Source organism: Aptenodytes forsteri, unplaced genomic scaffold (genome assembly GCF_000699145.1).
Source record: "Aptenodytes forsteri isolate BGI_AS27 unplaced genomic scaffold, ASM69914v1 Scaffold96, whole genome shotgun sequence".
NCBI lineage: Eukaryota > Metazoa > Chordata > Aves > Sphenisciformes > Spheniscidae > Aptenodytes > Aptenodytes forsteri.
Window position 1 is genome coordinate 3,239,602 of NW_008795029.1, and position 26,922 is coordinate 3,266,523.

A 26,922-nucleotide genomic window follows, 5' to 3' on the forward strand; every position below is an offset into this window, starting at 1 on the left:
AAAAAAAAAAAAAGGGGACCTCTTCCCCCAAACCCACACTTTGTGTTTCCACCACTCTGCCTACCTTCCTCCTTTGTACACAGCCAGGGAATTCTACCTTTGATCAGTCCTAACTGAACTAAGATTTCATTTGAAAAGTTTATTCTGCTGGTGGCTTTTGAAAGGGATGAAACTTTGATTTACTGGGGAGGTAAACAGGCAAATACACTGCCTGCACAGATAGCCAAAGGCTGCAGTCCCATCCAGAGTAGTACCACAGAAGGCCTACTGAAGATACCTCAAGTCCAACATAATGAAATTATATTAAATACAAGGCTTGCTTGCCAGAAGGAAAGAGGCATACTTGACTTTTTTGGGTGGAATAAGTCATTTAGGTCCCGCTTCCAGTGTAAATCCAGCCATATCAAGGAACACAATATTCTTCAGCATTTTTAAACACTATGGGTCCTTTTGCTGCATAGCTGAAACTTAGCATGTTTCCTCACAAAAGTAAGGCTGACAACATGTATACTCTTGTCATATACAGGAAACTTTTGGTTTAGACAAAACTTAAAGATTTCTACCCAGCTACCTAAAGCACACCTACTGAATACTGAGATTGTTCTCTTATTCATGAGGCTTGTGATTTTGGGGTGGGAGGCGTACAATACATACAGGAAATAAGTTATTCCAAAAGTATAGATATATGTATCATTTTAAAGAAGAAAAATATCCGTTACTCATTTCCTCCTTGCTCAAGTCTCCCAAATCCCCTTGCAGTTCAGATTTGTAAGTAATAAGCATTTCAGGCTTATCATGGTTTCTAAATACAGGCACATGATGACTCCTACATTCCACCTTCAGCTTAACAGGACACTGCATGCTTAATTCCCAGGTAAATGCAACTGACCTCTAAATGTTCAAAGATGAATGCTTTCATCACGGCTGCTGGTTAACAGTAAAACATGTCAGAATCCCGTATTTCAAAACTCCTAATTATTCAGCCTACCAGCCAAACTTTCCTCTCTCCTAGTGGTAGACGTGATGTCGTACTTCAGAGGTGCGCATTGCTACGGCTTCACATGCGATCACAGAGGAACTCTCTAAGGATGAGCGAGAACTCTGCCAGCTCACGGCCCTGTAGCTGGGTACTACCAGAGGAGGAAGATAAGCAAACAGCCCAGAACTGATTGATCTGCTGAGGCTTTCTGGGTTGATGGTGCTATAAAAAAAAAGCTTGGTTATCAAGAACTACTTTGCAAACATGAGGTCATGCACGTTATGCCTAACCTTGCAAGGAGCTTTCTACACCAAAGGCACATGCCTGTGGTACTCAAGTCTTATCTGTGAAAGCACATGCTTTTCATCATGATGGTCTCCTTCACAGGCTGCAAATTCAGCTCAACATTACTACTATTCAGGTCTAGCACAGCTGAATAAAATGCTTCACATTAAAACAAAGTTCCACTCCTCTTTGGAGAAGCAGGTCTTAAAAGACACAGCTGCCTAGCCAGTTCAGCATTCAGAGGTTCCCTGGCAATACCCAATCAGGGTATTAAAATAAATTCAGCCACAAGAACAACCTAAATACATGCTTAACTGCAACTAAAAGCTAGCAGTCTAAATAGAAATACTGTAAAGGTAGTACAGCATTCTGTGTTGGGTAGTACAGCATTCTGTGTTTCTCAAGCGGCCCTCCCCTTCAAACCTAGAAGTCTGCATGATGGGACTTTAAAGAAAGTTGGAACATGAATCACTCAAAAGAGGAGGATATACAAGTGTTTGATACGTAACTATGTTATTATTCAGTTCAAATATTCATGTCTCTTACTATTCCTAATCTCTTACACAACAGTACCTGAAAGTCTATGGCTGATACAACTGAGAACCGCAGAGAGCTCAAAACAGAAATGTGTTAGATTATCTATTATCTCAACATGCAGACATTTGCCTTAACTGGCAGTTGCTAAGCTACCCACCAAAGTGGTATCTCGCATTGCACCTTGTGTCCTTGCAGATAATGCCAGTTAGTTCAGTGTAGTCTACTACTTTTGTGACTATTTCACCATTCAAAACTCTGTTCTTATTTTTAGTTATTGATAAACAACCAGGCAGTACACGTGGGTAAAAAAATTTTAAAAAACAAAAGGCTAAAAAGTACCAGGCTGAAGGAAGGTTGTTAGTCTGATCCTTGAAGAATGCTTGTAGGCTACACCTAATGCAAGATTTTTATTAACAATGTTGGAGAAAAAGAAAAAGCTGGTATTTGTTAACAATCCTAAACCAAGAGATACTGTCCCATGTCAATACACAAGGCACAACAGAGTAACATAGTGAAAAGATTGGAGTAAGAGAGACATGATGATATTTAAAATAACAAGGACAAGAATGTGCAAATAAAGTTAAGTAAAAAGGTGACAGCAATTCCTATAAGCTGTGGAAAAAACATTTGTTGACAATGAGAGAGGAGCAATAGCACATGCATTATTACTGAGATCACAAATCAAAACCAGAGTGCCACAAAGAAAAAAAGGCAAGGGAAATCCTACAGTTTTTCCTCTCTCAAATAAAACACTTTCAGCTGTGAAAAGAGAGAAATAATGCCACTGCACAAGGCACTAGAAAATTTCCCACTGAAAAAAAGAGTGCCGTTGTGATCAAGTTTTAAAAAAAAAAAATCAGTTTGAACTGGAATCAGCACACAAAATAATTATTAGGCTAAAACAGGAACAGAGGAGTTTCATGCAAGAGAAGAGTTTGACTGAAGCAGCTTAGTAATACAAAAGAACTGTAAAATGAATCGACTGTATCCTACAAATACATGAAAGGTAAGCACAAGAGAGGAGGACTTTTCTTACCCCCAGAAGTCAGCATTGGCACAAGAATATAAGGATATAAAATTGGCCGTGAACAGGTTAGTGCAGAAATCATAAGACCTCTCTTAACCATTGGAGAAGTCATTCTACAACTGGTTTTCAGTAAGCATAAATAACTCCAGTATAATAGTCTAGTAGACTAATCAGAGCATAGCTTGATAAACACTGCTGTTTTCAGACTGAGAACCACTGAAGTGGAGGAAAAAAAAAATTGTTCTGCTATATATAAGCATAACTGTCATGCTAAAGTGAGTTCAAATTCTCAAGTTTTTCTTCTCTTAAACTCACCATTTAGTCACAGATATGTAAAACATGACAAATATGCTCCTTAAATTACATACCAAAGTACCACAGTTAAAAGTTCCCACCTACCTGATGCTTTCTAAAGCAACCTCCCCAGTATTTCCTCAACAGAACAAAAAAAATTTCTCAACAAGAACCAGAGCTATGAACAGAACAGAAACACTAGAGCTATGTTGAATAGAAATTGCAGACACATCCACTCTGAGCTTGAATTGAATCCATACTGCTTCTCGTGGGCAATACTGTCTGCTCCAGCCATCTGTTTTGAATGAACCTGGGAATAAAAGATCTTGGTAACACCCAAAACTTCAGTTAAACAAGTAATTCTCTTCCCCCTTGCTGCATTTAAATGAGATATGCTCCTAATCCCTCCAGATCCCTGGTTGAGCAGCTGACAGACACAACAGGCAGTAGACTACAGGCTTGTCTTCAGCAGAAGCAGGATCTTTCTGGCCTCACCCAGCTGTACCCAGCAGTGCTACGTTCAGCCAGATGAACGGCATGCACCTAACTCCACGTACCAACAAACCAAACAGTAATTTTTGCTGGCTCTCTCTTACACCCAAATGGAGTTAGCACAGCCAGAACAGAACGATTCAGCCAGAAAACTTCTACTGATGGGGTCCCGTTCCCAAGCTGTCCCCCTCCTGTTAGTGGGTGGAGCAGTCACACCTTCATCATGTCCTATGGTACATACCTCCCCCCCCCGACCTAAAAAACAGTACAAGTGGGGAGGTGAACCATAGCTTAGGGAGCCCTTCTCTGTCACTCCCCCAGAAAGCTGCCACTAATGCTCCCATCTGTCACATTCTACATTTTTCAATCAATGACATTGATCTGTGGCTGGCTTGGTTCATCTACTGACCAAAAAAACGCTGTCAGCATCAAGGTACTGGAGCAGCTGTTTAATGTAATTAAATGTGTGGGGGCAGGGGGAAGGAAGCATTCACAGGGACACTGCAGAGGGCAGAGAAGGGATTTCTAAATTGTCCTAAATCACCACCAATTCAACTGGCAGTGACAGGACACACTCGAAAATGAGAACATGACCTGGAGGCCCGTCTGTTGCAATGAAAGGGGAAAACATGTAGATTGTAATGCAAACAGATCAAGAAAAGAGCATCAGCAACAAAACTAAAAAAAAGTTGGCCGATCAAACTGTTGGCGTCCAACAAAAAATGATTGCTACTTTTCCCTCTGAAGATCTGGAGGACATACAAGGTCTCTCTGCTTCCCCAACAAATACTTATAGGGCTTTAAACTGAAATGAGCTGTACCTTGCACTGTTAACAGGAAGGCAGTACTTACTTACCAGAGTAAGTTTCTTTATGGATACAGTCTACTTGTCCGATTCTCTCACTCACATATACACACACACACTATTTCACTAAAATTATACCCATTATTTTATCCGTCATGCTTTGGATTTTATAAATATACAATTCAAGCATGATATAGGAGGGTAGTGGGAACAAAAGGGAAAAAAATTTTGGGGAAAAAAAATAAATAGCATCAGCAACAAGTTTTGTGATAATAAAGCCTTGTATTACTCAAAAAAAAAAAAAACTTTTACTACATAAAAGATTCATACTACCTAACTTGGGCTCTTGTTGAGGCACCCAAGCTAGAAGGGACACCTCAAGCTCTCTTAAAACCGACTGTGGAGGGGAAAAGGTCACACTCAGATCACCAATTCTGATCAGATATCCCCTTCCCCACTGACTATCAAAGAAACATAAGCACGTATATTTCTAACTTCAGCACCTCAGATGGATACCTGTATTGGATGTACTGAACCCAGGCCAAAGTCTGTAACAAGACTCTTGTTACAGTGTGGTAAAAATGTATCTATAAATATAACTTAAGTAAATGTACATCTTTATACACAGTAATTGCCCTTCATGTTATGAGTTTTTTTCTCATCACCAATGCTACTGGCGTAAGATAAATTCAACAACTAAGAGGGAAAAATAAGAGCAACTTTAGTCATTTAGGTATCAGCAAAGCGTAGAAGAAGATAAACAAGAAGAACTAAAGGTTTCATGACAAACTAAAGTAAGTTCCCTACCAAAAACAATGAATAAAAAATTCTCAACCTACTCCCTTGCCCCAAATAAAAACATGTAAGACTATCAAAAAGATAACAGCAAAAGTTGCCACACCTCACTTTGCAATGAAACTTGCCTTTTACTGAGGCCTTATTCCTCACAGTGATGTCAGTGGAAAGACATCCACCCATGTCAGCCAGTGGCAGGTCACGTGGCAGACAGCAGCCCTCAAGTCTCCTACCTGTTTGCACAGCTTATAGCTCTCAAGGCTGAACAAGAGCAACAGACAGTTGATTTCTTTCAACTATTTTTATAGCTTGAAAGTAAACTTCAAGGCTGCAAAACCTCAAATGTTTGCAGATTGATTCAACAAGTCATAGTGCTCCCTGCCTGTCTCTTCTCTTTCAATCTGCGAACGAAGTCCAACCACTGCCCATATGCAAGGAAAACCTGAGTTCCTACACAGTGTATTCAGCATGAAAGATAATTTCTTACAGTCGTTCAAAAGCATTAAAAGACTCCCTCAGCCTTTTTCCTTCTTTCTCAGTCTTTCAATAAGGAATCAGAAATTATATACTTTTCTGTTCTTGTTTAAGATTAAACAAACAAACAACAAAACAGAAATAAAAGTATCAACTTTGATGTCCTCGACCAGCACTTAGTTGATGCTGTAATATTGAATTCAGTCTCCAAACATTTGGGATAAAGATCTGTTCAAAAACAAAACTGGGCCAATAGGGAATTTCAAAGCCTCCTTATAGAAAAATTAGTCTTCCATTTTAAGTATGGCTTTACATTAAGGGTGTAGCTGTAGTCAGTCCTGTGCAATGCTGATGGGAATTCACAATGAAACCATTCTTCCTCTACAATTAAATCCCAAGAAAGAACATTGCCAGATGTATTTCGCAGGAGTATAAAACATAGCTGTGCCTGATGTCTGCTTCTGGTTTTAAACTACTTCACACATGCAGTGAGATTCAGCTTATACACGGGGCAAAATTCATTGTGGAAACACCTCCTGCAAACCCAGAGATCCAGGCAAGGGAACCTAGAGCGCTACTGAACTAGGCTCAGTACTGGGGCCGGTCTTGTTTAATATCTTTAACCCAGAGATCAGGCAAGGGAACCTAGAGCGCTACTGAACTGACCAGATGTAGATATTGTCTGTAGCTTAGGGTGTGCTGAATTTCCCTCTAGACTTTTTTGACCAGCCTGGCTAGATCACCATTGATTATAACAGAGCTTTGAAAAGAACCTCCCATACAGACACAGACAGGGATTTTGGCATTTGTTTGCTTTGTTGCAAAATCACAATGTGTAAAGTGCCCAAGGTATCCCTGCTCAGAAGCAGGGGACAGCAGAAACTACCGTGCCTACTTGCCAAATACCCCTGAAGAAAGCTCATCCTGCCTCTTGCCAAGGCACTGGGAATTCCTACTTTAAGCTCAGTGCTCAAACTGTGCACATCTCCCACCTTTGCTCTGCTCTGTGATCACTGCTTCATCTGTGTCTCGCATCATATTCCTGCAACCATAACTGCCAAATCCCAGACACCTTTGCCAAGTCCTGTTCCCCAGCATCATACTGATATAGGAAGACATCTACCTAACAGGTATAAGTAGGGAGTGAGAAGACAGACTGCAAATTAACATACGCATAAACCACTGCATCAAGACTAAAATCTGACTATAAAACAGACAAGTTTTGCCTGCGTGCTGTGTCTTTGCCCTGTGTTTTCAGGACCCTAGAAAATCTTCAGTCCATGCAAGTCCATTTTAACATCTAAAACCTCTAAAAATGGAGAAGAATGCAAAGATAAAATAAAAGCCAAGCTCCAATATATGAATACAACTATATGTTTTTAGCATACCAGGCAATATTCTTCCAATAAGAGCATCTAGCAACCAAAAGGACTCCTCTTCATTCTTTGTAATAAGAATCAGGTATCCAGCTATGAAGTTCATACCCTGAAATAGAAAGAAGGGTTTTAAGATGCATACACTTATCTTAAGAGTTTCTAGTTTATTTCTTTCTATTAAGGGCTAAATTACTACAGTTCTATAAAGTGGACATATTAAGTAAAATCTAGTAATAAAGGCCACCGGTTGAGTAAGCTGTTGAACCTGCATGACAACAGCTAACAAGAATTATTAACAAAGATCAAGGAGAGGAAAATTAAAAGAAAAAGATTAGTAGTCTATAATTTACCTTCAATTTTCCTCTTTTTTTTTTTAAATCCTAAAGCCCTCTCCCAATGTAACTGAAGACTGCTTTGACCAGAACACAGCTGGCTTAGATGTGCAGTACGAACACAACACACCTGCAGGTAGACAGTGCAGCTGCAGAAGGAGAATGCCTGACCCAAACACTCTTTAGTAAAACAGTTGCAGCTCCAGCAGCTTTTACAAGCTGCTGCTGCTTAACTCATCAAATGACTGCGTACAAATCATTTGCTTCCATAATACCTCTAGTACTCCACATGCTAGGCAATGACTGGCCGCTATAGCTCCTGCCTTTCAACATGCAAACAGAAGGTAAACACCGGGAGGTGGGGGCACTGCAAGAGCTACCAGAAAGTTTGTGAAAAGTAGCCAAGTCATGACTGGCCAAATTCCAACTGTGTAATTTTCGTAACTGTTACTGACACTCTCGGACTGGAGAAGTGACATACAGAACACATGGGTCACAAACTGGTATTCCCTGTAAACACATTGCCTCTGTCTCGGGCACTTTTTTCTTGTATCCACCATAACACTGCTAAGTTATGGCAATATTACTGATTTACATGCACAGTAGTCCACTTTCTTAAGCATTTTTTAAGTAAGTCTCTTCCATCATAAACAAGCTGACAACCGTAATAACATAGACAGCACATCAGTACGACAATATACAAAAGCTGCCTCTGAGGTGCAAGCCCCCCCAAAGTCTTCCTAAGCTAACAGAAAATTATCTTTAAATATTTACAGGCTATGAAGGCTGGTGTTGATTACATTGCCTTCTTCGGTTTCATCCCTGTCTTTGGCCTTCTCCCTGTCCTCTCTCCCTCCAAGCTGGACTTCTCCAGCATGTCTATCATCGCAGGCAGCACCACTGTCTCTGGGTATCCTGCAGTGCTGCTAATTATGGCTGTGAGCCAGACGACAGCTACCAAAAAGAATGCCCCTTGCAGCTTCTGGAAGCTACAACTTCCTCTCTGAACTGAGATCTCATTTCTTGCATTCAACAGAATTGACTCACCTGTCCCGTCTCAGAAGGCCTTGCAACACTCCCAGAACATGGAAGTATTAGGACACTGCATCCTCTCCCATGTTTCATTGTCAAGCTTTGAGTCACTACAGCAGTTGTTACACAAATGGCTTGGATAGACCTTGCATGGCCTTACACGGTGCTTGGCCTTCTAGTTAGGAAGGCAACTATTTGTTTCCATGCTGACAGTTAGCTTAGTAATTGCATCTGTGGTGACGAGAGACTGTTTGGCTTTTAACATGGCATGCACAAAAGACTACTCTGGAGTGTATGTTCACAGGACACTGAATTTTGCTGGTTATACCAGGGTAGGCAACACCGTACCACTGTCACAGCATGACAATGCAAAGCCTAATACACTCCCAGATGGGAGACTTAAGTGCCAGTAAGTACCACAAATGCACTAGCATTATGAAAATATCCCCTGAAGAGCCTTCAGTCAGTAAAAGCTCCGCAAAACACTTGGGAAAAAAAATTCCATTTTTCACTCTGAGTTTTCTAGTGTTTACAGGCTCTCTCTTATCATGCAGTGGGTATCACTATATCTATCTTGATAAAGTCTGCTGCTTCACTAGCAGAAAAGATGATTTCCTGAAACTTTGCTTGATTTACAACATGCCTTGGAAAGCTGATGTTGACCTTTGGTTTATGTTCTAATTATTTAGCCAGAAAAGATAACAATCATCCTGTGAGGAGACCAGAGGTGAAAAGAAATCACATAAGGCTTTTTAAGTCATCTTCTTTCATCTCCAGTGTTCATAATGCCAAGTTAAAATGCAAAGATTAAACAGTTAATGTACCAAAACTTTTTAGTAACAGTTGGACATATATTTTGGGTAGAAGCTAGCATGGTTTACAAGTTGTGTGTATTTGTGTGTATAATTACCTCTATATAGGAGCAAAAGAGAGTATTCATAATTCTACCCCTTCTGTTATTCTCAAAATATTAAAACTGTATTTTAATAAATACATAATACTGAAAATAATAAAAATCATTCCTCTTTTACTCCCATTCTTCAAATAATTTATGTATTAAAACTGGTTGGGATACACAAAGAGAATTTTTTTTAGTGACTTCAGTCTAGGTTTAAGTCTCTCCAAGTCTTCTCCTCTCCAGATTTCAATAAATACAATTCATATTCTTTTAACTTTGGAACAGTTGTACTTACTGTACTAACTTTCTCAACTAACATGAGGTATAGGTTAGCACACATCTCCTTGGTGAGGAAGGGGAGGAGAGAGGAGAGGACTTAAGTGAACTGAAAACACATTTTGCTGATGACAGTTCCTGCTTCTTTATGATCCTTAAAGATGGCCGCTTTTTTCTTGACTGTCATGAATCAACTTTTATCTTCTTTGTGTCCCACGGGAAACTTTACAGTACTTGGCAGTGGCGACAGGAGCTGCCTTCTAAGCAATATCAGGCTGAATTTCAAACAAGTTTTCTTCTTATTTGCCTGTCTATATTGGGAGATGGCACCAAATAAATGCTACCTCGCCCCCAACTACGTTATGTCACATGAATGCTGGTCTTCCTGTATTTTGAAAAACGTGACAGTGAAAACAAAGGAAACTGAGATCTCATGATGCCTTGTATGTACCAAGGACTGTTTTGGGAAAGATGGCAGGAGGGAGGAAGAAGGAAAGGCAAGCTCGCTTTCTCTTCCTCTCCAAAGCAACTAATCTTGATACAACCATGTGTGATAAAACATTTATTTTGCAGCTAACAAATTGAACCAAACATGATCAAGCTAGCTACAAAAAAGGCCACAGAGAAACTCACAAGGACATTTGAACTCGCCTGAAGAGATTCATTTCCCCCCCTCCGAGGGACATTTTAAAAAACAGAAATAGTTTGTGGATCTGCTTCTAAAAACACACATTCAAATGGGCAAGAACAATTACCATTGGTGAAATGCAGCATTGTTAAAAAAAAACAAAAAACAAACCAGCGATTACATACCTGACAATATCCTACTGCTTTATTATGATGCCCATATGCTACCAATACGTTGTAGAGTGTATGCTGCAAACAGGGATCAGCAGTTTTGCGGAATTTTACATTATCTGGAAATGTTCTGTTCATGTCTAGACAAAAGGAAAAAAGACCAAAATTAACAGCCGTTCCCTCCTTCACTTTCCAAACAAACTTTTACAGCTCTTCTGAAGTACAACTGAAACTTCACTATGGTTCACTAAACTGTAGTTTTGGTGGATGAATTTTAAGAAACAGCTTTACCTCCATTTTGGCTAAAAGACCATCTGCATTCAAGGATAATCTATTCCTAGAAAGATTAATCCTATTAGCGTACATAAATCAATTTCAAGCAGGACTAAAGAAATTCTCCAGCAGACTGGACTCTCTCAACGTCTGACTGCAAAGGCTTAAATGAAAGCGAACCAGACATTTAGACTGACAGAAACAACACATAACAAATTTAGCCAAGTGGCATGAAATGAGCTGCGCCTCTAGGAAAGCATATTCTCATAACAAATCAGATGAACTTTCAATTGACTTATTCAGTGAACTTCTACCAAACAGTCCTGAAAGGCTAAAAAAAAAAAAAAAGTCCTGTTCCTGCAGCTGGTGACTTCCACTTAAAATCACCTTTTTAAAGTTTTTTTAAGTTTCTCCGTGATGTGACCATGAGAAAAGTTGTTTCTTCATTGGTGCAAGATCACCGAGAAGGAGAGTGATTTTTGATATCCAAGCAGCAGAGCACATCCCACATGCTTCAAGCTCAATCCTAAACCAAGTAAGGACTATGCAATTACTGACACTTCAAAACATTCATTTCTTCCAGACCAAACATGAATAGTACGACTCATCTCTCCTTACAAAGGTCTAAAAATTAGACACGCAAGTTTGAGCTAGTCACCCAAAACTCCTTTTAGTTGTTGGAAAGCAACAGGCAGAGTTAATTTTTGGCCTGCTTCACTCTTTATAGAGGGAACCCAAGGTCACTAGTCCAGACTTGTGCATTTGATTTTTAGGTGTTTAAGTTGGGGAGAAAAATCCTATTCAAAAATAACTTTGAAGATTTTCAAAACCCAAGGCTTAGTAATAAAATATGAATAGTTGTTTTGGTTATATTTAACAACAACAAAAAATTGGGTTAAAGTTAAAATAAAAATAAAAATTCAGTAACAGCACTACTGTACAGATATCTATGTCCTAAGAGTTATCACTTCTTATCAGCCTTTTCCTGCATAAAGGAAGAAGTCTGTTACAGCTTTGACACAAAGTTGAGCTGTAAGCAACCAAGGGAAGAAAGCTCCCCAAAATCACAAGTAGTGTAATGGAAGTCACAAGCATTAAAAAGTTATCGCACTAATCACTATTTCTTCCTTTTGAACAAATCATTTACAGAAATGGGAAGGCGGGGAAATATTTCACTTCACCTCTCATGTGACTGAAAAGAAAAAGAAACACACAAGGAAAAAGACAATTTTTAAAAGGACTTGAGCAACAGCCAGTCATAGAATAAACAAACTTGTTTTGTTTCTTCTTGGTAGGAAGAGCAGCATAGTATTTGCATAATCGAAATTTTTTGTTTATTAAAGTATATGCTGGATGTTACAGAAAAGATTAATGCTGACATTTCTGTTATGGCTCTTCCCCTCAGCTATGCAGAGCAAGGGTGAGGGGGGAGTACGAAAAGTCCATCGCATAGAGAGCGGAGACTACTCAGACTGAACTCATCTTTAATTTCACAACCTGAGGAAGGCCTGCAGTTGAGAGAATCAGCTCCAATTTGCTTTCTGATTGCAGAGCATGTTTTCCCCGCAAGGACTGGGGGAAGTCTTCCCTAATTTCATGAAGGATTTAAAACTTTTCTTTATATTTAGTAACAGCATTTTAGTTTGGGGAGAGGAGACTGGGACAAAAACAAGATACAAGAGCTAAAAGTCTTTACCCCTAATAGAAGATATAGGGTATGGTTTCACAGGACTCCTTGTGCCAGATTATTATCTTGAGCGCACCAAGAGCAGGGGGTCCCGCTTCCTCTCCATCCTCCCCTTTCTGCTCCATTTGCATGCTCTCCCTCTTCCTCCAGCTCTGAGGCTCCTCTGACTGCAAGGTGAGGGAAGTCAACCCTCTCCCCAAGCGCACACAAACTGCTGTGTTTTACCGTACTACAAGAAGACTGCCAGACATGACTTGAGGCAAATGGCAGGAGCAGGCGAGAGCTGTTCATTTGGCTTGAGCGCTTACCCGCACTTTACTACACCTGTCCCAGAGGAGACATCCAAACACCTCCTTCTCCTGCTCCGTGAAGCCCACCCTCTGACCTGCTATCCATTAACCTACTTCATTCTTGATAGACATTAGCATCCAAAGAAACACAGCCTCAAACTAGTCCAGTTTGGGGAAAAAAAAAACATCAGAATTGTTTTCAAGCAGGGAAATGAACATTAGAACTTTATACTGCTAGGTAAACCCCAAAACTACGACCATCTTGTGGCCGTGTGCAGATCTGCTGGCTATAACCAAACTAGGTATAGGAGCATGGGACCAGGAAGAAGGCCACAAAGAAAAGACTAGCTACTCCTTTGCAGTAAACTCAGATTAAATCCCAATAGCATTTTTTTAGATGATCTTTCAGTGCTGTGAGGTGGCAGTATTATGCTGCTGTGAAATAAAACCAACAGCTTTCCTTTCCTGTTGATTTATCTCTGTGCAGCAACCATGAGGAGACCATTGGCTTGGTTCTTCCCTTTCATAGGTCTGCAGTATTTCTACCTCCCATTCAGTAATACAAACATAGGCAGAAAGCCACATTAGCCTCAGTTTATAAAACAGACATCTATTTTGGTACCTGGAATCACAATTGTTGATGCTATTTCCAGAGCAAAGAGATTTAAATGTGCGGTCAAGAAAAGAAAACAAATACTTTTGTACCAGTCTTGTGCTTTTCATATTTAGGGTACTTCAAAAGTCAGGCACCTACAAGTCAACCTTCATCTTGCTATCTCATCCTTTCTGTTCTTACCTTCCCTTCATATCCAGGTGCTTCCCACTCCCAGACACAGTGCCCAGTAAATTACACAAGTACTTTTATAACTAACATCCTCTACTCCACTTACAGTCACTTCTTGGCTACTGCTACATCCGTAACTTGCATCTGATCTGAATAGCTTCCAGTCAGGTAATTTTTTTTTTTTTTTAAACTTATTAAAGAGCAGACAAAAATTCACCTCAACTGCCAACTACAAGCATTCAAAAACTCCACTGCAAACCCCCAGAATAATGAGGTTAGGTCATCAGTTACAACTTGTAAAAAATAATATACTTAAAGGGTATTTTAAATTTGTTATAACTGGATATTTAGGACTCATCTTCAAGCTTTTCCCTGCAACACCTGGAACGAGAAATTATTTTGGAGGCTTGGGGGGTTTTTTTGGTTTGTTTTTTTAAGTTAAGGTCAAGTTTGCTATCAACTAAAACCAGAGAAACTGAGCCTGACACTCTCCACTACCAGCACCAAGTAACAGTTCTTGCTTGCAGCAATCAAGAAAGCAAACAGGGTTAGGGTTTCCTACGAAAGAACAATAATGCCACTGTGTAAATCTGAGAAGCACCCACATAAATTCCAGTCCCCTTCATCTCCAAAAGGTGATATCAGAATTGGAGAAGAACTGCAGAAGAGAATGGCAACAAAGATCATCACAGGTATGAAATGGCTACCATACATAGTATAAAACAAGGCAGATTAGAGCTCCTTAGTTTGGAGGGAGATGTTTATGAGCAAGACAGCACAAATCTGCAAAATCATGAGCAAGGTAAATGACATGGAAAAGGAGCAACCAGAGTTTTCTTGTGAGTTTTTTCCCCATCCAGTGTTACTAACTACAAACGTGTGGCATATGACTCAGGAACTCCCCAAACCACAGATAACTGGAGACTAGGAAAAACATTCTGAGGAGGTAACACTACACACTTTACTCCTCCAGTTCTTCCTTTAGCTGTTCTGGTAGACAGAAGGCCAGATGAGGTAGCCATTTGGATATGACCTGATATGGCTTCTCTTACAGAGAGCCAGAAGAGCTGACACTGCTGTTCCCCTTGCTCTTGCATGGTTAAATGCCCTAAACACACGTGAAAATTCCCAACCTTCACTAATAGTTTAACCCCATTCAGAGAAGCTTATTAGTGCTTTGATAGTAGAATATTCACTGTCTCCAGTGAAGTGGCAATAGCTATTGTTTGAATTACTTTTCTGAACCCATCATAAACTAAACTAAGATCCTGCAACTACTATCCAATCCACGCAGTCAGATCCTGATGCCAGCAGTCACGCAGTGCAGCACAGGCTCAGGGGTCTGACTGATAAATACCAGACCCTGGGTTTCACAGCACCTACAACTCCTCCTCATGAAATGCAAGAGTGGAAACGTGGATATTAGCTGCATGCGAGAGGACTTGCAGACACAGACATACTTACTCTGAAATTCAATGGCCCAGCCTAAGGGGGGCTTACTGCTAGGAAGCTACATCAACTTAGACCCCAGCCTTTCTGTAACCAGCACGTAGCCTTTGCATTAGGAGGACAGCCACATTTTATCCTGCCAACATCATTTGTCCTACTAAACTTTACTATAATAGGGCATGAACAACAAAGCTCAGTAGGAATGCATGCCCTTCTAAATGCGTACGTAAACTAAGCCATGAAAATTTCCATCAAAATTTAGAGACCTGCATTCTTTAAGCTCTTATTTTTATGTTTAGAGTAAGAAGCCTGCTCTCTCCTACGTTTCTCTTTAAAAAAAAAAAAAGTATCTTCAAACAGCAAATACCATATAAAACAAAGTCAGCAATAAAGCCCATCAGTTAAGAATCAGCAAGTTAAAGGGCAAAAATGGTGAAAGGGCAGTTTAGATTTATTTAGCTGAAAGACTTCTGCTGTTATTAATCAGATTTTTCTTTAAAGATTAGACCATTTCTCTATACAGTCTACCTGCACTTTTTAACCTGATTATATCCCATTAAAGACATTCCCATATTGAAAATAAGTTCCAAACATACGTGAAAATTGTTTGGAGCTTCTGGCTATGTAAAAGAAACAGGACATATTGGCTTTTACACATATTTTAAATTGAATTTGAAATAAAGTCTTTGGTTGGCCTTGTCTTCCTGCCCCTCCCCCTGAAAAGAAAAAAAGAAAGCGTGGTTGCTGTTCTCTTGTTTTTAAACTGCAGCATTGTCCTGGGCTATAACTTTACAGCTAGACTGCAGGACTAAACACAGCACAATTGCCTGAAAGATTTGGAAACTGCAGACATGAAAAGTGAACAGCAGCAAGGTTCCACATCTTACTTTAGTCTATTGTTAAAAACAGCTACAGTGGTGGGACAACAACACAGGCAGAAACAAACTGAATGTCAAACAACAACTCACACTGAAACAGTCCTCAGCTAAAGCCCGCTATAAAATTTGCACTGTCAACAGGAGCACTAAGTTTATTAAACACAAAGTTTCCATTCACCTTAAGTACTTTGCTCCTTCGGTCCCTTGTACTTCACATTGTTTCTTCCATCCTGAAGGGAAATCTATCACTCTGGAGGCCGAGGTCCTCTTTTTATTTTTTTTCCTCCAATAAAACCCTCCAACCCATTTTTTTTTTAATCCCTTCTCTCACTTGCTCCTTGTTAGTTTTCTCTTCTGCAGTTTTCCAACCGATGCAGTAGCTCTTCCAAAACTTTATTTCCTCCACAATTCACAAATAGATTTTTATCTTCTTCCATTATTTTTCCTCCCCCACAGAAATATTTTTATTTCATGGTATAACCTGTATGAAAAGCCACCTACTGTCATGATATGACCCTTCATGTCATTGTCTAATACTGGAGAAGAAATTGTTTGCAACTCCCTCTTGCAGCAATTGTACCCCAACTGAATACAGTTTGATCCTTCTCCAGGCCCTTACCAAGGCTGGCTTTGGAAAGTCATCTTAGTAGCTCCCTCTGTATTCACAGTTAGGGCTCTACCGTTTCTAGTTCTGAGCAGGATATGAGCCTGAAGATTTCTGGCTAGTCTTCATATTCGTAGGAACATGAAAGTTTATGCTCCAAAATGCCTTACTAAGGCGTGTAGTCCCAAAAGCCCACAGTGCTGCTGCTGCTGTTGTGGGGAGAGGTGGAGGAGAAACTCAGCATAAACCAAGAAGTGTTCAGATGGTTATCCAACTCGAATAAACATCCATAAAGCCCCAACTTCAACTACCTGGCTTTTTCAAGAGGAAAAAGATGACAACTGCACCTGCCATTCTAACAAAACCACCTCAGCATTGTGCTTGTCCAGAGTACAGCCCAACCTCTTGACTGTTGCGGGGAGAGGTGGAGGAGAAACTCAGCATAAACCAAGAAGTGTTCAGATGGTTATCCAACTCGAATAAACATCCATAAAGCCCCAACTTCAACTACCTGGCTTTTTCAAGAGGAAAAAGATGACAACTGCACCTGCCATTCTAACAAAACCACCTCAGCATTGTGCTTGTCCAGAGTACAGCCCAACCTCTTGACTCATTAATTGGGCAACTCAGCCAGTATGAGCTTGTCTACAAAAGCTCCGCTGCAGTGGAGCTGCAGGTTGAAAAGTTTCAGGACAAATACCAGTTACATCAAACTTCTACTTGCTTGTCCTCCCCTACTGCCTCTTTTAAACACCCAGTGGGCCAGTCTAAGGCCTGGTTGCCCTAATACCCTGTCACCAATATCGGCCACTGATCAATGTTCACAGATAGCACATATGAAACTGGATTAGTAGAGGAAGGGTATTTCTCCTCCTACACTTCCCTTCTTTCAGGGATTTACATTTAGTGTTTAGGATTTCATGCATCAGGTGGATTTCCCCACCCCTCAGTTTGTCAAATTCCTTTTTAAACCAGTTTGTACTTCTAGCCTCAGCAGCACCCTCCAGTAACAAGTGTCACAATTCAGTGATGTGCTCTTCTAAACCTGCAGCATGGCACATTTCATTCAGTGTCCTTGGTTCTTATGTTACAAGAAACAAATAACAATTGCTCCCCATCCACCCTCTCTACACCATTTATAATTCATATAGCTTTATCAGCAGCTTTTTCTCAGCAGTCTTTTTCCTCAAGCTGAAATCCTAGCATACTTCACCTGCCTCATACGAACACTGTACCACATCTTCAACCATCCCTGCTGCTCTTCCAGTGCCCTACTAGGACAGAAGTAAGGAGAAACAGACCCAAGGGCAGGTTACAAAGTTGTAACTCTTCAGTCACTTAGGAGACAACATAATGTTTTCTAGTTTGTTCTCTGTTCCTTCCCAAATAATTTCTAATCTTCCTTAATGCTTTTGACCACATGATGAACCTGGGAAGATCTGTGCTGTTAAAGAACTTATGGCTAATCTAATTTACATGTTAATTCAGCACTTAAACCGCTACTACAGAAATGTAAGTTTTCCATAACATAAATGTTAGAGATCAAGTTAAGGACATAGGATGGATAAACAGTGTTATCAAGACAATAACCTGTTTTGATTGCTTCAACCAGCTTGTCATTCTTCTCTCCTTCAAGCAGTCTGTGGTAATAGCCAGGGTTTTGTTCCATGTTGGTTTGGGCCCCACTCACAATCATCCAGATCAATGCACGGTGTTCATTGGGGATGCCTTTCCTGATATATCTCTTCACTGCAAAACAAGAAGTTTGGTGGTTTGTTTTTTAAATAAATAAAAAAATCCAGCTGTACTTTTCTTTTGGAAATGAGCAACAGAAAGTTGAGAAGTCATAGGAAAACTCTTGACTAGAGACTATTCTGCTTTCTCTCCAACGCTACCATTTAGGATAAGCATTTCCTTGTCAGCTACACAGTGTATTTTAAATTCACTTCTATGTTCTTGCCACTCAGACTCCCCACACAGATCTCCAGACCCAAGCTTTCCTCCCTCCTCTGTTCCCCTATTAGGATTTTGAATCGTTTCCTCTTCTTCCCACCTTTCTGAATGGAGATATGAACAGCAAAGTTTCCCCTTAGTCTTCGTCCTTTTTCATTCAGATGAGCGTTGACTTTTTCCTTCCCTACATTACCAATGGCCTCTGACATGATAACCCTTTCCGTTTGCTTGGTTATGCTCTATCATAAATGGCTATGTTAACATAACCCGAGGATTTCAGCTTAGCACCTAACCACTGAAATCATAGCAAACTCTGAGAAATATGAAATATGTGGCTACTGTCTAAATGAGCTTCTGGAAGAACCGGTGAAGTGAGCAAGCAGCAGATGATTTTTCCGAGAATAACCAGGGAAGTCTTTTCAAATCTAAAGTAGCTCTTATCTCCTGCATCATATTCATCATCAGGGTGTGCTTTGGGGTTTTTTTTCAAAGCAGATGATTCAGTGCAAATAACTAGGATGCAAGATTGCAGGAAGAAGCATCAGGCTAATGACAGCCAAAGCAGCTTCCTCCTGGGAATGGTATGAAAAATATTAATAAGGACCCAGTGCTGCTCATTGGTACATAATCCTAAATCAGCATTACCCCTTCTGATCCAAAAAGACAGCCAAATATTTGAGATCCTTCTGCTTTTTCCAGGGAGAAGAAACTGACAAAGGAACCAGACATTTCTTACTAAATGAATGAGACTGTATCAATTAGAGTATCAACTTCTCCTCCCTAAATTCTATGGGACTCAAATGAGAGTGGGGATTTTTATTTTGCCTACACACAGACACACACATTACCTGATCATTACCTGATCTGGTTTTATCCAATCACAAAGATCTGTAACTCAAGACAAATGTTGCCCGAATGAAAAGCCTTAAAAACAGCAGAGTGAAACAAGGTTTTACAACAACTCGGCCAGCCACCTTCTAAATACATTCCACCTAATTGCAGGTGCCTATCCTTTAGGAGCCAAAGCTGTTTTCCCAGGGTCAACAGAGAGATCCGTGCATCTCTAACGGGCATTTCACCCACCTAAAATCTGGTACTTTCTCTCACAGAAACACTCCTACCCTCAACATTTGCAATAAACACCTGGTCTTCAGGGTAAAGTTTTTGTTTAGCTTTTCGATGAGGATTTATACTATGGGTTACAGTCTCTACTGTTCTAGTTGTAAAGTAACTTTAACTACAACCTTCTTTTAGACAGACTGGAAATAATGTACTTGTTTCTATGGTTGTTTAATAATCCCCACTTCATCTTTTTTAGAAGATTTTGAACTCTAATGCTCAAGAAATCCCATAGATGGACATAGCAAATGCAGGAATGAATATGAGGAACCAGTCCCATTTAGGTCAACAAGAAGAGACATTCGGATGAGTCTGCGAATGTCTCCAGAAGCAAACTTACTAGCTAGATTACTGGATTATCATATTCTAACATATAATTCCAATGGTATTTTTTTCTGGAAAAACTGTCAATTCTGAAAGCACAGCCAACATCCACATCCAGCCACACACATTAAATTCAAGAGAAGCAGGGATAAGCCTTTGACACTGGCACAAGGGGAAAGCAGCCCTGCAGCACAGCATACACTCATTATTCCTCAGTGTCATCGTTCTCATGGTAATAGACAGCCAGAGGCTTGTATCGCCCCAAGTGACTACCTACCCCAGCTCCCCCACCCCCCGAGGAATAGAAAAGCCCTTTACATGGTGCTTTTCTTCCTCACACCATTATCATACTTGCCAGGGTCTGCAAACTGGCATACAGAAGCAGCAAAGTAGTTTTGAAAATAAGGACAGTTGCAATTTAATATGTTTTTTATATATACGTATTATTTATATATGTCATATTCTACACATTAAATTATATTGTTTTATACAAATAGGTATTTATTTTGTTTTCTGTAGGCCCTCTTCCACATTACCCTCAGGAACTAAAAAGCCCACGACAACAGCCCACACTGCAGAGTATCCTCCCACTGTAACATTTAAGAAGCTTTCACAGATGAAGCCGCATTGTGCATGTGTCTCCAATCACATATCCGACTCCAATTGTAAACCAGGGGCTTGATCTCAAAAGTAACACTGCTAAATACCACCAAGCCCTGAGTATCCACGTGCAGAATCACTCCCAGGACAACCACAGTGTACACAACACAGTCTAAGCTTTAAAACATGTGTAGTAAAGAAATATCTTTATGTGAAATTTTTGCCTCTGTTCATAAACAAAATATGAAACATCAATTTTTAAGCCAAAAAAATCAGTCTTAATTCCATTACCTCTGACACCCAGTGCCAGTTTCTGCAGGTTTAGAGTCACACTTACTAATATGTTTTTCTTGTTACAAGAAAAAACAGCTACATGATAGGGTAGCAGTCTAGAAGTGCTGATAAATACCCAAAATAACTTCAAGAAAAAAATATGCAGAAAATAACATTTTCCAATACTGTGCACTACTTATAGTAACAAGATTTAAAAATAAGTAAATCACTTTAAACCTGCCTGTCCTTGTTTAATGGTAGAGTATGAGAATTTTGGAGGTTTTTGCTTCTAGGTAAAGTTGTATTTACCTTCCCCCCCCCACTAACATTGTTTCACTCTACACCATAGACTACATTTATGTAGGAAAACCCCATTTAAAAACAAAAATTATCTCATCTAAAATATTAGCAGAGTGTGATTTTGAGAAGCACCTGCACTTTTCAGTTACTTTCTCAGTTACTAACAATTACTGTTGAATGCTGAGGAAACTAACTTGGACCCTAGAGGAAAGAGTCTACAAAAGAGCTGAAAACAGCATACAACAAGGAATTGAAAGTTTTATTTTATGAATACATCACAGAAGAAACAAAGCAGATCTGCGCTGTAAATGTTCAAGTTACAGTCAAACATGAAACATAAGATGCTCCTTCCTTCCTCCAACCCCTGGGCTGGAACAGAAGTGCTCCTGTTATAATCACTGTTTAGTACCATTACTTTCACCTTCCACTGTATTGGCCTCAAAGACTAGAAAGCACCTTCTGCTACTGGTCAGTTTTGACTAATCCACTTACAGCCAAATTCTTTTACATAGTACACTTTTGGTCAGAATTAAGCTACTGTGGGCAATTATGTCAGGCAGTTTGTTGCCTGCCTGTAAACAAGCCAGAGCGGAAACCTGTCTTTTGGTCCCATAAAGATAGCAGCTTGTCGTGGTTTAACCCCAGCTGGCAACTAAGCACCACGCAGCTGCTCGCTCACTCCCCCCCGGTGGTATGGGGGAGAGAATCGGAAGGGTAAAAGTGAGAAAACTCGTGGGTTGAGATAAAGACAGTTTAACAGGTAAAGCAAAAGCCACACACACAAGCAAAGCAAAACCAGGAATTCGTTCACTGCTTCCCATCGGCAAACCCAGGATTCGTTCACTTCTTCCCATCGGCAGGCAGGTGTTCAGCCATCTCCAGGACAGCAGGGCTCCATCACGCGTAACGGTTACTTGGGAAGACAAACGCCATCACTCCGAATGTCCCCCCCTTCCTTCTTCTTCCCCCAGATTTATATGCTGAGCATGACATCATATGGTATGGAACGTCCCTTTTGTCAGCTGGGGTCATCCGTCCCGGCTGTCCCCCCTCCCAACTTCTCGTGCACCCCCAGCCTACTCGGTGGTGGGGTGGGGTGAGAAGCAGAACAGGCCTTGACTCTGTGTAAGCACTGCTCAGCAGCAATGAAAACATCCCTGTGTTATCAATGCTGTTTCCAGCACAAATCCAAAACATAGCCCCATACTAGCTACGGTGAAGAAAATTAACTCTACCCCAGCCAAAACCAGCACACAGCTGAATGGAGAAACCAAAAATTAAGAGGATCTCAGTAGTAGTGGAGAGAGACAGGAGGCAAGTGACTGAACACTGACTGAAAATTCATTCACATGTGCAGAGGAGACAGTGAAGATAACAAGGGTAGAGGGGGAAACAAAATACCAGAAAACAACAAAAAGGAAGAGACTGGAGAATGAGCAAAAGGAACCGTCAGCCAAAATTCCCATGACCTGGCCTCCCGGAAGGCTGTAATCCAGAGCAACAGGATATGCTGCTTAATTACCGTTGTTAAAATGTAGTCTAATTATTTTTCTTTACAGTAGAACAGAATTATATACATACATACCACCCTGGATGTGAGGCAAACACAGTAGCATGTGAACATGCCACATTTCCAAACTGGAAAATTACCGCAAGTCATCACTTCTTCCTGTTCACCCGGACAGGAATTATGAGCTTCTCTATGTATAAAGACAACTGGGTGTGGAGCTACTGAGATACCACACGTACAATGCCTTTCTTGTCTACTCACAGCAGGATACATTTTGAAAAGGCCCCAGTAGAACTCAAAATAAGGATATGGGTTTGCAGATACAGCTATTGCGTTCAGAGGGGGAAGCGGCAAATCAAACATTCTTCTCAGTTCTAGCTTATGGCCGACCTGCAGCAGAGGGCAAGTTATTCAGAACCAGCAGCCCCTACGCAAAGCTTCAGAGCAACGAAGTCAGGTCCTAGAGGAGGGAAATTCAGTGCATCACCAGGCAGACCTTCTGCTCTCTGACTGCCTGCAAGGAAATCACTGCAGGATCATCTTGCAGGATAACTGCTTACATAATATGCCACAGACTTCAGTCTTAATACTGATATAAGAAGGGAAGTGTTTAAAAATCAGTAATTGTGCAGGTTAACCTGTTGCTCTCTTCTTCTGAGGTATCAGTCGAAGATAATGAGGGAGGCTTATTGTAACAACTTTGAATTTACACTCAGACTACATTTCCTCAACATTATTTATTCCAGTCACTCTCCTTAGAATTACATATATACATGAGAATGCATAGTCTATAAATCCAAGTATCTTTAGCAAAAGTTAGTAATGTCAAAGATGATGCACCAGCCCACAAGGGCTTGCTACAGTCAAGAACCATTGCGTGTGTCCACTCAGTGGATTTATGGTATCCCATTTTTCACAAACAGTAGCCTGTTAGAGACAATTAAAACCACATTAATGGTTACTGCCATTAGGTGTCTAGTGGGGCAGCATGACCATCGATACTGAAGCCTGCTGGACAAGTCGAGAGATTTGGCCAGAGTTTTGGCTCTGAAATAAGACCAAAGGCATTCACACTGTTTGTATCACAGTAGAATTCTGTGTCTACAATGCTGGAACAGGGAACGCAAGGGAAGAGAAATGTAACAAACTCACAGAAACTGCTAAAAGCTGCCACTGTCACAGTCCACACATTTTATGAGAAGAAGGACATGAATCAAAACCTGAGATTATTTTTCCACGACAACTAGAAGACTAAATTCTGCAGAATCTCAAAATCCTCACTAATTCAAAACACCGCACAGTTATTGCTATATTCAAACTTGACACCCTAAACAAAAGCTTCTTTACATTTGGAAGAAAAAGAAGAGAGTAGAAGTGGCTAATTTCTAGTTAGCAGCATATGGTCTAGCAGCTATGGCTCAAACCTACATTTTCTGTGATCCCTCAGCCTTAAAACAGACATCCGTACACCAAATACACTGTTGTACTTAAAATGTCTCACTAGTTATCATCCCATTCTTGGTGCCAAGAAAAACAAACAAACAAACAAACCCTGACCCCAAACCAACAAAACCACTAGAATTAGCAGTCAAAGTCTGCACCTGAAGCACAGCTCTGAACATTCAGCTATGTTACAGTCAGTGCCTGATTAACTTTTGCTTGGTTTTACTCACTTTTGCTTGGTTTTACTCACTTTTTTTCTTTAGCATATTGATAGAGAACTCTACCCAACTCCAAAAAACTCCCAAGAGAAAGCAAGCCGAATAGCATCATTAAGAGCAAAGAGGAAAATTTAGATGCTTACATGAAAAAATAACCCAGAGAAAGAGTGGGAGGAAAACCCCCCACCCTTTAGTTTCACAGGATCCCCTGCTACCTTCTGACTCCCTCCATTTATTTCTCCCTGCCTCTCTTGCAAGATAAAACATTACTAGAGGTTTTCTTGCTTTTTGAAGCGGCCATTAACAGTTCCATCAGCATTTTATCCAATGCTGCATTAGCTCCTGCATTAATTTTCCTTTCTTCACTTCGTAAGGCATTTAGCATCAGTTCTTAGTACACACCATTTTAGCAGTGAGGTGAACGTCATTTTATAAAAGGAGGATAAGGAAAGCTAGAAAATCTCTGCGATGTAAAAAAACTGTCAAAGAGTCAGCAACTGAGAGCACTAACATCCTGATCCCTGGGGTTCAAGACAGCGTCTTCTACATAATCTCATGTCTTTTTAAAGAGAGCACAGAGCAGCATGCGATACAACAAACAGCCGTAAAACTGCATCTTGAGGTGCCAGTGGCCACAATCTCTGGGTTACAGATATAATAAGATACTGTAGCATATGCCAAAGAAGGATTACTCCTTTGCAAGCTTTAAATCAAATCAACTATCCCCCTAACAACAGCATACTTGCTTATGTATTATTACTGTTTATACTAAAACAGTAGTTTGAAGACAAAAATAGTATTTAACATTCAAAAATTCAAACCAATTTAATACGATTTATATTGGTTCCAACATAATGCACTTTTGCCTATAAATAGACATACAGCTCACCTTTTAAACTCTTCTGTATACTGTTATTCCCCTTTAGGAGCTTGGACCATTTTATTGCTCTTCTAGTGAGTACCACTAGATATCTGGAAAAGAATGCTTCATAGGATGCATAATCGAAGTCTTCTGGCCTTTCAAACCCATATGGATCAACCCTACAAAACAAAAAAGAATTCTTGTACAAGTGTTTCTACATACCTACAGCTGGAAAAAAAAAATACAAGTATGCTTTAAATAACTCCCAGTTGCTATTTCTAAAAGCAGCTCAAAACTCCCTCTTCCCAGCAAAAACCTACTTTACACAAACTGTTACACTTCATTTAGCATATCAAAGCTGTTTAAGTAACTGAATTTAAATATGCACTGTTCAGTCAGTTTTACAGATTTCACCACTTTTAGAAGTAAGGAGTTTTTAGAGCAAAGGATCCGTTGTGTGCAAAATTGACCCAAATTATGACCACACAGAAGTCTGGGAGGTATTTTTCTCTGTAATACAAACAGTTGAAAAGTATGAAGGTATAGCACAACAGCTCAAATATGGCCTGGACTCACTTCCACACAGTTTTGCACAGAAAAATGACAACAAAAAGAACAAGTTACAAAGATTATTTTTAGAAGGGCTTATTTCTGAAGTTATCTTCATGAAAGTATACAGTTTGGGAAAAAAAAAAACCCACAAATCCTTGTGTCAACCTTCTTCATATGTAGTATCAAAAATGCTTATTTTATTATCTTTAACAATTTTTCAGTGTTACATCACATCATCTCAGGCAGCACGGCACTGATGGAGCTTCAGAATTGCAAGTCTGATTCTGTTCTAGCTTGATATATCAAGTTGCCTTGCTAAACTAGATTTATGGCAACTTCCCAGGATGCTTTATACCTGGCAATTATCACTCGAGTACAGAGCACTCATAGGCTTCGTTGAAGTTAAATAGACAGAGGAGTCTGTCCACGCAGAAAAGTTTGCAAGACATACATCGAGACTCAACTTCCAAAAACACTGCCTATTTCATTCATGGAGAAGGAGTTTGCCCACGGAGCGGCTCTGGCACAGCCTTCGGTAAACTCCAGGTCACGGGATCGTCACGGGTAGTAAAGCATGAATCAGAAGAGGAACATTTTAATATTCAGACCTCAAATTGGTATTACCTAATCAACACTTAGAAGGGTCACCTTTGTATTCATGTACTCCTCAAATTTGACACAAAAAACACAGGTGTAAAAAACACCGAACCCCCCCGATACAGGTTTCTCTGAAGACACAGAACGTGAGAATGCTCAAAAAATCCTAACACCTCCTCAAAAACACATCTCATGTTTATGACTGCGACTGTCCAGGCAGCAAGTACAGATTAATTTCATGCTCAACTCCATTCCTGAGGTAGAAAGGGAAAATAAAGAGCCAGGAAGTACGGTTTTAAGGAAGTTACCTTCCCTAACCTGCCTCCAGGCAGCGAAGGTTACCTTTACTCCTAGGTGCCCTTACGTTAACAGCCGCATCGTTTGCCGATCTGTGCCGGGGCTTTCCCCCAGGGAGGAGGCCTCTCCCCCCGGAGCCCCCTCGGCCATTTCCCGCCGGCCTCCGGCCGTTACCTGCGGCTGCCCCTTCATAAACCCCAGCGCTCTGGGAGGAACATTTCGCTCTCCCCGGGTTAACCTGCTCCACATTCACCCTCCAGCCCGGCTCCTCTCTGCCCCCGCCCTTCGTGTTTCTCGGCAAGATACCAGCAAGGGGAAAGGCTATCGTACGGGACTACCAAAAAACCCAAACTCCCTGCAAGGCGCTGAGAGTCACCGCTCCTGCTGCCGGCTCGCTCCCTCCCTCAGAGTGCTGCAGATTCACAGGGAAGTCGTAAAAGCAGTATTTTGAAACGTGACCCCCCCCGCCCCGGGAGAGCCCAGGTGGGAGCGGCCAGGCGGCCGCGGTC

General features: G+C 40.6%; 1 protein-coding gene across 1 annotated transcript in view; it reads right to left on the bottom strand.

Moving 5' to 3' along the window:
- Positions 1–26,922, bottom strand: part of GRTP1 (growth hormone regulated TBC protein 1) — a 59,858-nt gene that overhangs the window by 15,995 nt on the left and 16,941 nt on the right. The window contains exons 3-6 of the mRNA XM_009276149.2: positions 24,995–25,146; positions 17,956–18,114; positions 10,416–10,540; positions 7,077–7,173 (exon numbers count right to left, since the gene is read on the bottom strand). Coding sequence (XP_009274424.1) covers positions 7,077–7,173; positions 10,416–10,540; positions 17,956–18,114; positions 24,995–25,146 — 533 coding nt within the window. The remainder of the gene's footprint in view (positions 1–7,076; positions 7,174–10,415; positions 10,541–17,955; positions 18,115–24,994; positions 25,147–26,922) is intronic.